The sequence below is a fragment of the Arachis hypogaea genome, chromosome 16 (assembly GCF_003086295.3).
Source record: "Arachis hypogaea cultivar Tifrunner chromosome 16, arahy.Tifrunner.gnm2.J5K5, whole genome shotgun sequence".
Taxonomy (NCBI): Eukaryota; Viridiplantae; Streptophyta; class Magnoliopsida; order Fabales; family Fabaceae; genus Arachis; species Arachis hypogaea.
In genome coordinates, this window is record NC_092051.1 from 77,043,533 (window position 1) to 77,057,582 (window position 14,050).

General features: G+C 34.2%; 1 protein-coding gene, 1 long non-coding RNA gene and 1 pseudogene across 2 annotated transcripts; 1 reads left to right on the forward strand and 2 right to left on the reverse strand.

Moving 5' to 3' along the window:
• The first annotated feature begins 3,837 nt into the window (after positions 1-3,837).
• On the forward strand, positions 3,838-4,957 carry LOC112754372 (glutamate-1-semialdehyde 2,1-aminomutase, chloroplastic-like; annotated as a pseudogene).
• An 842-nt stretch (positions 4,958-5,799) lies between these two features.
• Positions 5,800-7,434, reverse strand: LOC112754373 (uncharacterized). The gene is made up of 5 exons (XR_003178521.2): positions 7,054-7,434; positions 6,918-6,960; positions 6,676-6,831; positions 6,335-6,429; positions 5,800-6,246 (listed from the first exon to the last, which is right to left on the reverse strand). It is a non-coding gene; the product is annotated as an uncharacterized lncRNA (long non-coding RNA).
• A 4,846-nt stretch (positions 7,435-12,280) lies between these two features.
• On the reverse strand, positions 12,281-13,518 carry LOC112757176 (protein FAR1-RELATED SEQUENCE 5-like). The gene is made up of 2 exons (XM_025805787.1): positions 12,420-13,518; positions 12,281-12,291 (listed from the first exon to the last, which is right to left on the reverse strand). The coding sequence occupies exons 1-2, from the start codon at positions 13,516-13,518 to the stop codon at positions 12,281-12,283; spliced, it is 1,110 nt and encodes a 369-aa protein (XP_025661572.1).
• Between the last annotated feature and the right edge of the window lie 532 nt (positions 13,519-14,050).

The following is a 14,050-nucleotide window of genomic DNA, read 5'->3' on the forward strand; positions in this document are numbered from 1 at the left end:
AGAATATATTATTTCAATATCTCCACTAAAAATTATTCAACATTTATTTTAAATTTGTCCAAAATAAAAAAGTTATTCAAATGGAATAAATTTCGTTTGAAATTTTTGTCCAAAAAAGCCTGTTTCTAGTAGTGACATTTGGCTAGGTTGGTTTCTTGAGAAGAGGTCCTAGTCTTATGAAGGTTGAAGATGAACTTTAATGAATACAAAGCTTCCTACCTTTTTTTTTTTTTTTTTTTTTTTCCTTCTAGTTTTGTCTATCTCTCTTTTCCTCTTTTTTTCTTTTGTTTTTCCACTCTTAGGTATTAGTAGTATTTTGTGATGATGATAAAAATGAGGGTGGTAAAAAGGGAAAGAATCAACTTTGCAGTAAGGAGAGATAATGATGAAAAATTAATTTTCTATTTTTTTTTTCTTATTTGATATTATCTCACTTTTCCTTTTTTAATGACGAAATATGTGAATTTTTACATGTGATGGATTTAGAGGAGGTGAAGTGGTCGAACATTAAGGGAGAGGCTTGGATAAGATTTTAATTTCATTAACCTTAATTTTTTTGGTTCTCCAAGTTAATTCATCACATGATGAATTAACTTATAATGATAAATATATTAGAAAAGGAAAATGAATATAAGAGTGGTGAAATATATGACTAAAACTAAATCTTAAATGATAATAATTGCCAAGAGTGGTAATTATTTGATCACTTATTTTTATTATATCATATCAAAAAAATAATTATACTAGTATAAATAATACTAATATCATAAATTATCTCATTTCCAAAATATCTCTAAAATGTTTTAGTGAAATTAAACAAATCAAAAAGTTTTTTATTGAATGAATTTGGACTGATAATTAAATGTTATCAATAAAAAGTATTTTTTGTCTTATATAAAAAATAATTTTTATTTTATTTTATTTTATTTTTGAGATGACTCTACCTCGTTAAAACAAAGTAAACTGTGTTTCATAGTTTTCGTAAATTTCAATCACAGAAAATCCGAAAAATCGTTTTATAAAAAATCGGTTCTTACAACAGAAATTCATACCCTCTTAATTAATAGGACATATATATTTTAATCATTATTCTGTTACATGTTTTGCTTAGTTATGGCAATTTTATGCTGTTTTGTCAATGAAATTTAAGTTTGAAATTTGAAATTCAGCCATAATGTTCCACGTAGTTTGAAATTCATTCACTTTAGGTTCTGATGCGTTTAGAGAAAAAAACTTTGCTTGCTCTAGACATAAAGTAACCGAGGGAGACATCTTTTGCTCTTCCTAATGGGAAAAGTGAAGAAGCAGAGAAACAAAATAATGAACGGATGAACCACACACTATCCCTTTTGGTAAAAGTTTTTCTCTCTTCAGGACAATGTACCATGTGATAAAATCATGTCATTCATTGGGGCGAAAAAAACATGTAGAGAGAGCAGTAAAAATTAAAGCTGCATGCCTGCATCAGTGAATGTGAAATCGTGTGAATTGCATCCACAGTCAATGCCTTCAGGTCCCACTGCTCAATACCTAAATGTAGGTGGGATCCACATTCGTTAATAGTATTATTAGGGTTAGAAAAGGCTAGTTGGTAAAACTTTTAGGTGAATGTAGTTAGTAATGTTTAATTAAGGTTAAAAAATTTTAATATGGGTTAAAATAATGTGAAATTTTTAAATATGTTTTTTTTTTTAAAAAAATATGGAAATTGTTTTTAAAAAATCAAAATTGGAGGCTCTAATATCAATTTAAAAAATATTTTAAAATTTTTAATTTTCTATAAATAAGAATTAGAATGTCCAATTTTAATTTCAGAATTTTTAATTTAAAAAAAACTGTAATTGGAGAATTCATTTCAATTTAAAATATATTTTAAAATTTTTAATTTTCGAAAAACAAAATTTACAAAGTCTGATTTTTAATTATTTTTCTGCACCCTACTATACACACCAATATCCAAATTTCTATTACCCATAGTGGTGCAATTCACATCACCACTATTATTTTGCTGCATTGCACCCATCTATGCGTCATATTAAAAATGATTTCCAATTTAATTAACCAATAAATATTTATGTTGGGTATTTTTTTTAGGTGTTTATTATGGTACGTTGATAAATTAATACGTACTGATACGTTTAAAATATGGACAAATAACAATAAGACATGTGAAATTTATTTTTCATATCAGCATTTAATTTTTTCTTTTTTAAATATATAGTATATCACCACTTTTACTAAAACACCCTTTTAATTAAATAAAAATAAAAAATATTTATTTATTTAATTTTATAAAAAGACTTAAACATCCTTCCTTTATATGATTAGACAAAAATACCCTTTTAAATTAATCAAAATTTAGAATTCAATTAATCCTAATACTATAAATTTAAATAATTTAAACAACAAAATAAAAACATATTAAAAAAACAAAAAATAAAAATTATTCTTCATCTACCTTAAACATATTAAAAAAACAAAGAACCAAAATTGATCTTCATCACGCCTCTGAAGGTTTAACCTTCTTCATCTTCTTCTCTCCTCTTCCTATCCTATCTCTCTCTCTGCTCGATCTCTCTCACTGTGCGTCACAGAGCATCGCTTCTCAGCCTTGCACTGCCGCCGCACCAAACCTCCATTGCACTGAACTTCCATTGCCCCGTCACACCCCTTCCCGGCTCTTCTATGTGTTGCTCGCGTCGTTCCCTTTCGAACCCTAATGTGCATTTCTCTACCACCGTCTTCGTCGCCTTCGTCTACCTTCGCGATTTTATAAAACTACAGCACCGATATCAGCGGCACTAACCATAACTAATGGCGTCTGCCGAGCAGCCATTGAAGAAGCGAAAGTACGACACTCTCCCGGAATCCCACTGCCACACCACCGCCGCTAGCACCGCCGCCACAATCTCCTCAAACCCTAGCTCGTCCGCCTACTCCTCCTCCTCCGGCTCTGTCACAGGATGAGGTCGTCACCAAGCAGAGGAACAAAGATGAGGTTCGAACCATGTTTGAGAGCTACCGTTGCATCAAGCTCTTCTTGTCAAAGAAGCAAGGTGATTTCATCCCTGACCTTGAACAGAGCTTCTTCGCTCTCGTAAATACTTCCAGAGGTAAACACTACTAAACAACACTTCATAGTTCATTCTCTATCTTTTTGGAGGGTATAAATTTGAAATCAAGGTTAATGAATTTGAGTTTGTTTATACCATTCAGACCCTAATGTACCATTCTTCTCTTCCTCATAATATAGTGTTTTCTCATATCTTTCTAATTTAGTCAACCCAATTAGATTCTGATTGAGATCTCTAAACCTTATCTTGAAAGAATACAGTTTTTAGCACCAGCATATCTAAGGAAGATGAAGCCCTCAATTTGCTTAGTCCATATAACTATGTAATTTCATCTGATCAAGACCAAATGAAAGTAAGCATAACAAATTAAAAAAGCATCACCTATTTCATGTTTATTTATTTTGTCAAAATTGAATGTTGACTAATATTGCTATATATATGTATACATGTAGGGATTAACAAAGACACTAGACTTTATAATTGACACAGCATTGGTGATCATCCTTTTGATCCTTACATAGCACTTCTAAATTTGTTTTAAAGCGTCCATTTATTCGCATGTTATTTGTTGCAATGCCTTTTGTTTTCAATAAACCTGTTTAACTTGATTCATATTTTAGTATGATGCATCATCTAATTTGAACTCTAATAGTGGATCACTTTATCTGAAATGCTTGAGCTTACTATGTTATTATGTATATGATTGCAGCCTATTCTTCAAGCAGAAAATGGAGCTATCTCTGATAGGACTCCAGATGCTGGAAAGACTTCCCTTGTAAATGTTGTTGCTGTAAGTATATTAATCATGTGAACAATCTCTTAGCAGTTGACAATTTACAGTAAGTCTGTTCCCCATAAGTCTTACAATTAGGAATAAATCACAAAACTTGCATCAATGGGGTACTGTTTTGGAAGGCTGAGTCAGAAGAGATTAGGAAGAAATGGTTTATGGGAGTTGAGAATGGGTGTAATCCGTCTGGCTCGAGCTTATACCGAAAATGAGAAGATCATCAAATTTGAAGGATGTTATCATGGCCACGCAGATCCTTTTCTTGTTAAGGCAGGTAGTGGAGTTGCGACTTTAGGACTTCCTGACTTCCCTGGTGTCCCTAAAGGTTCTACTTATGAAACTCTTACAGCCCCCTTCAATGACTTCTCAGCCGTTGATAAACTCTTTGAGGATAACAAGGGAGAGATAGCTGCAGTCATGCTCAAGCCTGTTGTTGGAAACTCTGGTTTCATTCCCCCTAAATCTGATTTTCTTAGTTTCCTGCGCAAAATCACCAAGGAGAACAATTCCCTTCTAATCTTTGATGAGGTTATGACTGGATTCCGTTTGGCATATGGTGGCGCTCAAGAATATTTTGGCATAAATACTGATTTAACAACACTAGGAAAGATCATTGGTGGGGGGTCTGCCTGTAGGATCTTATGGAGGGAGGATGGATATTATGGAGATGGTGGCACCTGCTGGACCGATGTACCAAGCCGGGACCTTGAGTGGGAACCCTTTGGCTATGACTGCAGGTACAGACACTCTGAAGTGCATTAAGGAGGCAGGAACTTATGAATATTTGGATAAAATTACAGGTGAGCTTGTTCGCGGCATCGTTGAAGCCGGGAAGAAGGCAGGCCATGCTATATGTGGTGGGCATATAAGTGGGATGTTCGGGTTTTTCTTCACAGAAGGACCTGTTTACAATTTTGCAGATGCCAAGAAGAGTGATACGACCAAGTTTGCAAAGTTCTATTGGGGAATGTTAGCAGAAGGTGTCTATTTGGCTCCTTCACAGTTTCAGGCTGGGTTCACCAGCTTGGCGCATAGCCCTGATGACATAGAAAAGACAATAGCAGCTGCAGAGAAGGTTTTCATTGATATCTGAATGTTAACTTAGAGTTTTAGATGATTTTTATCTTATTGCTGCTTTTATTTAACCTGTATCATTTTGGATCTTGTATCCACTCAGTGTATTATTATTATTATTAGTAGCAGTAAAGCCGAGTGAATTTTAAGTTTGTAACTATTTGAGTTCATGGTCTTTCCTCTTCATACAATCTCTCCATTCAAGCATTTGATGATGTTTTTCAGGAGGGGGAGACTCACATAAAAATGACAAAAACAATTTTTTTTTTAGTTGCTGACGTGTTACTCTGTGATTGATTATTTATGTTACATTTTGTAACTTCTCCTTGTAACAAAAATTACAACCAAAATATATATTATTAGAGATGTCAACCAACTATTTTAATGGTTTATGCATGGAAATATGGAACTGTATTATGTAAGATTATTATATATCTAGGTCGCATGCATGGACTTCTTCAATCAAAAGGAGGGAAGACATGGTAAAGGATGATGACACTAAGAGGCTCTACCATTTCTACTTTAGCAATAATTTTGTATATTATTATTACTATGATGCATAACAAGTTTGAACTCTTAAGTTAGCTAGCTAAATTTGATTTACATATAATGGTTTTTCATATGAAGCTATTCCATGAAATATTTTCCCTTAAATTTGTTTGTTTAGTTGCATATTTTAATGCACAATCTTCTCAATAAACATTACAATAAGCATGTAACTAATTTAAAAATCATGGCTTGTAACTTTATTGTTGTATTGATGTGAACAAGCTTGAAGCTTACAACCAAAGGTCATAACAACATTCAATTAAAATCAATCCCACACATAAATGGGGACACCTTGTTCTTGCCACAGAGAAGGAGAAAAAAATTGTATTCCATACAACAAAAATGGTAGCATACAAAGAAGGAAATTTTTTTCCATTATTTGTTACCTAACAGTACAAGGGACTGGCCCCAGAGAATTAAATGGCACCAGGGTCAAGCACCAAAAATGAACTGTAAAGAATAGACTAAAACAAAAACAAGGTTGGGGAAAAAGAAAAAGAAAAACCACTGACATGCAACACACTTTTTTTTGGTGTTTGTCAGAATCTCTCAAAATTGTTCTAGCCATATCAACCATTAAAGGTGTGAGTTAAGGCTTCTTCAAGGGATGACTTGGCATTGCCTTGCAAATCCTCGAGTACAGCAAATTTCTCACCAGGTGACAGCTTGTACGGTGATTTCTTTAAGGTGTATTCAAAGCCGAAATTGCAAGTATCCTTGTCTGAGGAAGTTGACTTTTCAAATTCTTCAAAAAGTGGCCTATACGAGCAAAAGCATAAATAGTAAACACAATGCACAAAAGATAGCACAAAGGAGGATTCAAAAGTATATAACAAGCAATACAAACCAGCTGTTTCACTCAGGATTCTAGTTGATGAATTTGGGTGGTTCCGAGAAGCCAAAGCTAGCAAGAGCAAAACTCTGTTAGCCATTAAATTATACCTAAAAGAGAAAAGTATTTTATTGAGCCAAGGCTTTGAATGTGCAAAATTATAAAATAGAAAGCATTTACAAGTCAAAAAGATGTAAAACAGAAAGCAAACTAAAGATGAATAAGATAAAACAAAAGTAATGAAAAAACAGAGCCTAAAGCATGTGTCAGGCCATCTCAATCTATAGTGAGTGTTAAACAACTTTAAAACCAAGTCAAATATGAAAAGAAAGAAGGCCAAATGAGTTGCCATTTACCGCCAATGCAAGCCAGTGGAATCAAAACTCATAGAGCCAATATGAGAAACCAAATCTGAAAATCCCAGTCCACAAACAAGTATGGTTGTCTTTGTCTGATATCCTAAAAAATCTTTTAGATACTCTAGAAAATTGGATGTTGTACTTTACAAAAAGCTGTTGAAAATCAGGAACTATTAAATTATATCAAGACAATAAAACTACAACACAAGTCAACAATCATCTGAAGGGGATAAGTCTACCTCATTAATTGCTTTCTGAGCTTTCAAGGATTCATGATGAGAACTTCAAGGAGAAACCAGCAACATATTAGTATCTCAAATTACCCATAGCACAACAATTTCTAACTACAATGGGAAACAATGAAAATAGAAATACCTTGAGAGAATAGCCATTATAAATGAAGAGAATGACTTCAGATCCTGGAATCAAATAAAGCATATAAGAAACATGAAACTAATAATCACCCAGAAAGACAATTTAAAGAAAATGCTTGATCATCACCGTAGTCAAAATGTAACAGAAAATGAAAATAGAATTGAAATTGCAACCAAACAGGCCCTAAAATCCTGTTTTCTGATTTCACTTTTTCCTTCACAAATCTTAAAAATAAAGAAGATTGAAAATGAAAACTGAAAATAGAAACAGAAATGCCAACCAAACATGCACTTTCCTTCCCCTAGAATTCGCAAACACACCCTAATAAAACACAACAAAACTCACACAACCAGCTATATACATACTTGTACTGATCTATTGGATAATAATGAACCCGACTTCCAAGAAGGGATCATAGAAGATTATCAGCAGCCCCATTAACCTATCATTGAGAATAATAATAACCAAGGTCAAATATGTACTAGTAGACCATTATCAACAAGGTTGAGAGAGAATAAAACCTTCCAGGATGGTGAGTCAAAAGCCAAGAAGACAGCTTCTTTAAATTGATCCTTATAGCGGAGTATTGCTAAACTGCCAAAAGTGATGCCAACTGATAATATTTTTTATTGATAAACTCTTATAAACTGATAAACAAAACCAGTCATTTAGCATACAAAGGAAATGCTCAAGCAGGGCTAGTTCGAACTACACATAGATCCAATCCATGCCCGGAATTTCACAAACACTAAAGTAATACATCAAAGCAAAAGTCCATGAAAAGAAACATATCAATAGTTTATCATCACACATAATCCTCTCCCCTCACCTTTCCTCCTCTTTTACCATAATGCCCTCCGGTTCACGTTTCCTCCCCTTTTACCATAATGCCCTCCGGTTGGCTGGTCCCAAAAGATTGTGGAATCTCACAAAGTACCATTCTACATGGCAATGCACATTCTCCAGCTGTACAAATAGGGAACAGAACAGTTAAATTTAGAAGTAAATATGACTTGTTCAATGTCCATGCTACATAAAATTGACGAGCATACCTGTGATAAAGTAATTTTTGAGTCATACATGCTGATGAATAAATCAGCTAAATCATGTGCCTCATCTATTATCAATATTGGATTTCAAATTCAGACCAAGAGCTTCACGAGATGATTTTGACAAAAGAGATTGATATGGAAGGACAAGAAGATCAGCTCTCACAACCATGCTTCTAGAGCCGTAGTAGGTTTGCAAGATCTTCAATATCCAAGGGTCCTCATTCAGATACCTCATTCCTGAATTCATGTTGTAGTTTATGTGGCAACCAGAAGAGGCCTTTGTTCTGCGTGTGTGTGCACCTACTCTTATGTTCTGCAAGTTCAAGAGACATTAGTGCCTAGACAATTCTATCTTATTTATTCTTGCCCAAAAAGAAAAGGTACCAACACGAAGTAGTGACTAATAGATAAGAAACTTAGTCCCACAATTAGACATTAAGCATAGAAGTTAGTATTGCTTATGTTTTCATCTCAATTTTAGACTTCTAAATAAAACTATTTCTCTTGAATCCTTAGCCAAGCATGCCTTGTTGAATGAAAACATTCTCAACATTAAGATTCTATGTGCAATTTTTCAAAAGAATAGTGATATACCTTCACCCTTGTAGCTTCATTTATGCGTGTGGAGTTTTCAAGTGAAAGCACATCTATGGTATTGCAAATATTATGTTAAGGATTATCAATTTAAAAAATAAAAAAAAATAATCAATAAAGAAACTTTCAAGGGTGAACTTTCGCAACAAAAAAAAGGTTAGGAAAAAAGAAGGGACACAAGCTTTGTTTCTAGCTTGATTGAATATACCATATAACTTTCTTTCATTTTATCTGCTTTATCTATCTCCTTTTTCTTTTCTTTAAAAGAAAAAAACAAAGAATCAAGGAAAACTAAAAGCGAATTCGACCTTACTCAAGTGGTGCTCAAGTCAAATGGAAAAAAAAAAGGAAGAAACATGAGGGTACAGTTCAATAATTTTGGTATTTTTTCCTCTAAAAGAAAAGCAAGTCACCTGTAACTGAAACTATGCTAAAAGAGTAAAGGTAATGTAAGAACACAAATGTACCTGTCAATTTTTTCCCTAATTGCAGGCTCAATCCCATCATCATCCAAATCTCCATCATCAAAGTGAATCTTAAGAGAAACGGTGCCATCCTCTTCGTACAGTAAATTTGATGTCTCGCCAATTATACTTCCATCAGAACTTTGGTCACCGGTATCATGCCCATTTAACTCCTATTACAAGGAAAAAGGCAATAACCACTTAGCATTTTGTTAACAAAACAAAAGATTTTTCAACTGAAATAAAAAAATAACACCAAATGAATGGACTAAACAGCATACAGACAGAAAATTCACAACCACCTTCTTATGCAAGGAAACAGGCAAGCATTGTTTATAAGCCTAAACCAGTACAAGTCATGTGATGATAAATAAATATTTGAGCCTTAATCATTTAAAGAATCTTTACAACTCATGAAACAACTTGAGTTATATGAGAAAGTGGCAAGAAATTTAACTTTGTTAACCAAAATATCCAACTTCTTGGCAGTTATTTCTCTCAATAACTGCATAAAACTGCTATAGAGCTTTCTTTGACATGAAGCTAGCAGAGAATTTGATAAGTAAATAACTCAATTGGAACTTCAAATTGCATAGCAGGGTTCATAAAAGAACTACTATAGAGCTTTCTTTAACAAACCTTTTGGATCATTGATAGCCTTAGATCCAGCACAGCACAGTGAAAGAACTTGAAGCCTCAAGGATAACTTCAGAATAGACGGACTCTCATGATTATAAAAGAGTAGGGTCATCCCTGCAAGAGAAGTATGCTTTCAAGAAACACGATGCCACTGAACTAAAAGAGTATAAAAGAACTAAATTTCAATCACCAAAAGAGTATAATTCATACATAGTCAAATGGAGACATTAAATGATCTGGCAAACAAATACCAACATAAACGTAAACAAAATATAATGTCGTATGTCACTAGACGGTTCATATGCCCACAAGAAAATAATAAAAATAAAAATAATAAATAATATCCTATGTTGTAAATCTAATCTTGTGGAACCAGCCCTAATTTTTATAAATTGATAGCACAAGCATTTGAAAGGGAGATATAATCAGCAATTTTAACATGTATAAATTAAAAATATAATATATAGATTATAACTCTATGGCTTTTTATTGTTGATGACATCATTCAAAAGTCCAACCCATGTATTGCTATCACTGGGTCCACTAGAATACGATGAGATATGAGAAAACTGAGGATATGATGTATTCCGGCAGTAGAAGGATATTGGTTGAAGTACGCCATGCCATTTGAAACATGATGAAAAGGAATAGGGAGGACTCCACCATAAGGTTGATAAGGAAGGACCACTGGATAATGATGCATAGGATATTGTGGTAATCCTGGTATCTTGGTTGTGGCTACATCTGGAACTTTGGTCACCTCAATTCCTGATGTGTTGGTCTTATCTTTTAATGTCTCTTGAGTTAGAGTGATTTCTTCGGTCTAAACATAAATAATAATTTTTAAATAATTACGATACAGAATTTAAAAAAATAATAAATAAAGAAACTCGTCAGACAAGCTAGAGTCGAGTAAGAATTTTCTCAAAGTGTTGGCCTCACTCACCCTTAAACTCTCAGTTGCACTTATGGTATTGGATTAAAATAATTTAAATTCAAATTAAGACTTTAATTTTCCTTCTTAAATTATCTAATATAAATTATTAGATATGCAAAATGTTACCTTCTGTCAACTTTTTTTGCCATTTGCTCTAATCTTCGGTGTCTCTGTCAATTTAGATACAGACTTCTTGCTTCCACAACCCTTGAACTTTTTGTAATAGAATAATAAGAAATAATATAAGCACTACGAGCATAATATGTTGCAAATTTGAATTGAAATGACAATAAATTTGATAGATGGTATAACATGGACAAGTGCTTACTTTAAAATTATTGTTATTGTGCACAGGTGTATTTTCTACTGATTTTGTGTTCTGAGAGGGAGTCTGTTTATTGGCATCACATTCTTCAACCTGCTAAAAAAATTTTAAAAATTGCTCAAAATATTTCATTATTTAATAGTTCTGCGAAAGACACTAAAATAATAGGTAAGCATAAAGTATATCCTTAAGCAAGGCATTATATTAATACCATTGGTTCATCTTCAGCATTTGAGTATTCGGCACGGGAGTCCTCCTTGGCGAGTAATAGACATGTCCTAACGAAATGCCTGCTTAACTTACAATGTGAACATCTTCGCCTCTTTTGGCCTTTTGGAACCTTTCTTGGAGCCCCTTTTGACTTCACAACAGCTGGATCACCTATTAGCGCTGACGTGGGGGAAAGCCTCGCTTGTGCATCACCTTTATTTTGCACCTTCGAAATTAGCTTAAGTAACTCACCTGAGATTTCCCTATAGTCAGCTGAATTTTTGGAAGAAATATCACAAAGCTTCCAACAAATAGATGACATTGCACCGCATCTAAGTGTGGGCACTATATTATCAGCGGTGTCTGCTCGCTAATTGAGCATATAAAATCACTCTTTGCATCCCTTGTCCATCTTTTCAGGATAAGAGATGTTGGGACGCATTTTTTATTGCGATGCTTCAAGACTCCAAAGATGTGGGAACACGGTAATCCACGAATCTCAAATAGCCTGCACTCACACGCAAACAGGTCCTTGCCTTTATTGTAAGATACTTTAAATTCCCATTGCTGATTAAAATACTCACTCGTGTTGTACTCAACAATGTCTCCACTGTTTGGGTATTCAGTCACATTTAAGGCACCTGCTGCTTCTATCTCATCTTTCACAAGTTTGAAAATATTTCTAGTATAAAGTTCAGCAGCTTGTTTCTCAAAACTTTCCAAGCACGTAGTCAAAACAGGAAACTTATAAAAGGTTTCAAAGTCAGCAGTAAGATGGTTGTTTCGGTAATGCCTTACTACTTCACAAAATTTATGCATGAATTCAAGGAGATTGGTTTTACTGTCAACATAGTTCTTCAATAATGAATGAATTCCCTCACACTGTGATGTAGTTCTTATGCGGCCAAAAAAGTGCTCCTTCAAATATGCGGTAGCGCACTTCATTCTGTCATTATAAATGGCTTGGACCCATTCATTCTCGACAAGTCCGTATTTGGATATGATCTCATTCCATCTCTGTTCAAATATTTGTACGGTAAACTGTCCATACAATAATACACTAAAATCGTCCCAAAAATGCTTGTTTTTTATATTCTGTACCGCATTACGATGGAGATGCCATGCACAAAGGCGGTGTGGTATACCATGAAATACTTCTAAGATAGCATCTCTCATAGCACGATCTCCGTCTGTCACAACGCCTCCGGATAGTTTTCCTGACATGATTTCCGAAAATTCCTTCAGTGCCCACTTGAAAGTTACGGACCTTTCATCTGAGAGCAGAGCGCATCCAAAGATAGTTGTCTGGCCATGGTGGTTGGTCCTTGAAAATATAACTAAGAGCTTGTTGTATACATTTTTCTTGTAAGTAGTGCCAAAAGCCAGTACATCGCCAAAACATTCGTAATCAACAACGCTTTCTCCATCAGCCCAAACCAAATTCTCCAACCTACCATCCTTTAAGGTGAACTTTCCTAGAAATAACGGGTCATTGTCTGCCTTAGAAAATAGATAGGCCAACGCAGCAAATGCATCACCGTCTTTCACTTTCCCATGCCTAGTCTTACTAGTGTGGTTATGTAAGTCTTTGCTGGTAAAACCCACTTTATCATATCCACCTTTTTGGGAAACCATGTAACCCATTATGTGGCAAGTTTTAACACCACATGCTCGCAAGCTGTCTACTTGTGTTTTATCGGCCTCATCAAGCCCACAATTCGCGATAATAAGATGTCTGAACTTAGGTGGACACAGTGGATGATTGTGTTCACTCTCAAAGACACTAACTTTCCACTTACCCGTTCTATAGTGACGAATGAACCGAATCCTCGCCCTGCAGTTGACACGAGTAATTGCCCTATGTTCCCTTTGCCGATTGTCCCTTTTAAGGTGCTTCCAATGTCTTTCTCCTGCTTTATTGCAAACCAACTGTCTTGTATTAATGTTGCCATTAGCATCCACCGTCTTCAAGTCTTTTCGGGACACAAATCTATAGCACCTGGCATACTTGGCATAAAATTCACAAACATGAGATTCTGTATCAAACACCAATCCCCATATGTCTTCGATGGTCAAATCAGTTATCAACTTTTCCAAACCACCAGCATTAATTATATCTTCCTCAACTTCATCTACAGTTACATCCACCATATCATCACTTTCATCAGAACTGCACTCATACTCAACACTTAAATCTTCAGATTGATCACCATCTTTATACGACTCTTTGCCATCATTCTCCATGACTGAACTTAAAATTTTAACATGTTAGGTACTAACTAAATGCTAGGAGAATGGAATAGAAAAAATGAACTAATCTTTTTTTTTATTAAAATTATTGGTCAATCAAATTCTACGAAACCTAAGAGCCATTAGTGCATAAGAGTGTTAAAATAGTTTTTCATACTTAAAAAATTATAATAAACATGTGGAAGTCTAAGCTCAACGTCTAGGTGTTTTCACAGTTTTCTTAGTCATCCCTTGCATTTTCTCAACAGGTTCAATTCAATTTCCTTTTGAATTTCTTGAATTTTTGTGTGTGATTGATTTTCCCTTTTTTGCTCTCAATTTCCCATTAGTTTCTTATAAAGTTAATTCCTTTATCATGTGTTTCCCAGTTACGGTTTACTACTTGTATAACTGATTATTCTTTTCTTTTCTTTTTTCCTATAAAAATCCAGTTTTCTATGAATATGATTATGGAAAAGAGAAGTTTAACATCATTCAATTGTTAGGAAATATGGCTTCGGGCAAAGATGAGACAAAGGTAGAATTC

Bases quoted from the DNA above. Each gene is read 5' to 3' on its own strand.
- LOC112757176 (XM_025805787.1), bottom strand. From the start codon at position 13,518: ATGGAGAATGATGGCAAAGAGTCGTATAAAGATGGTGATCAATCTGAA.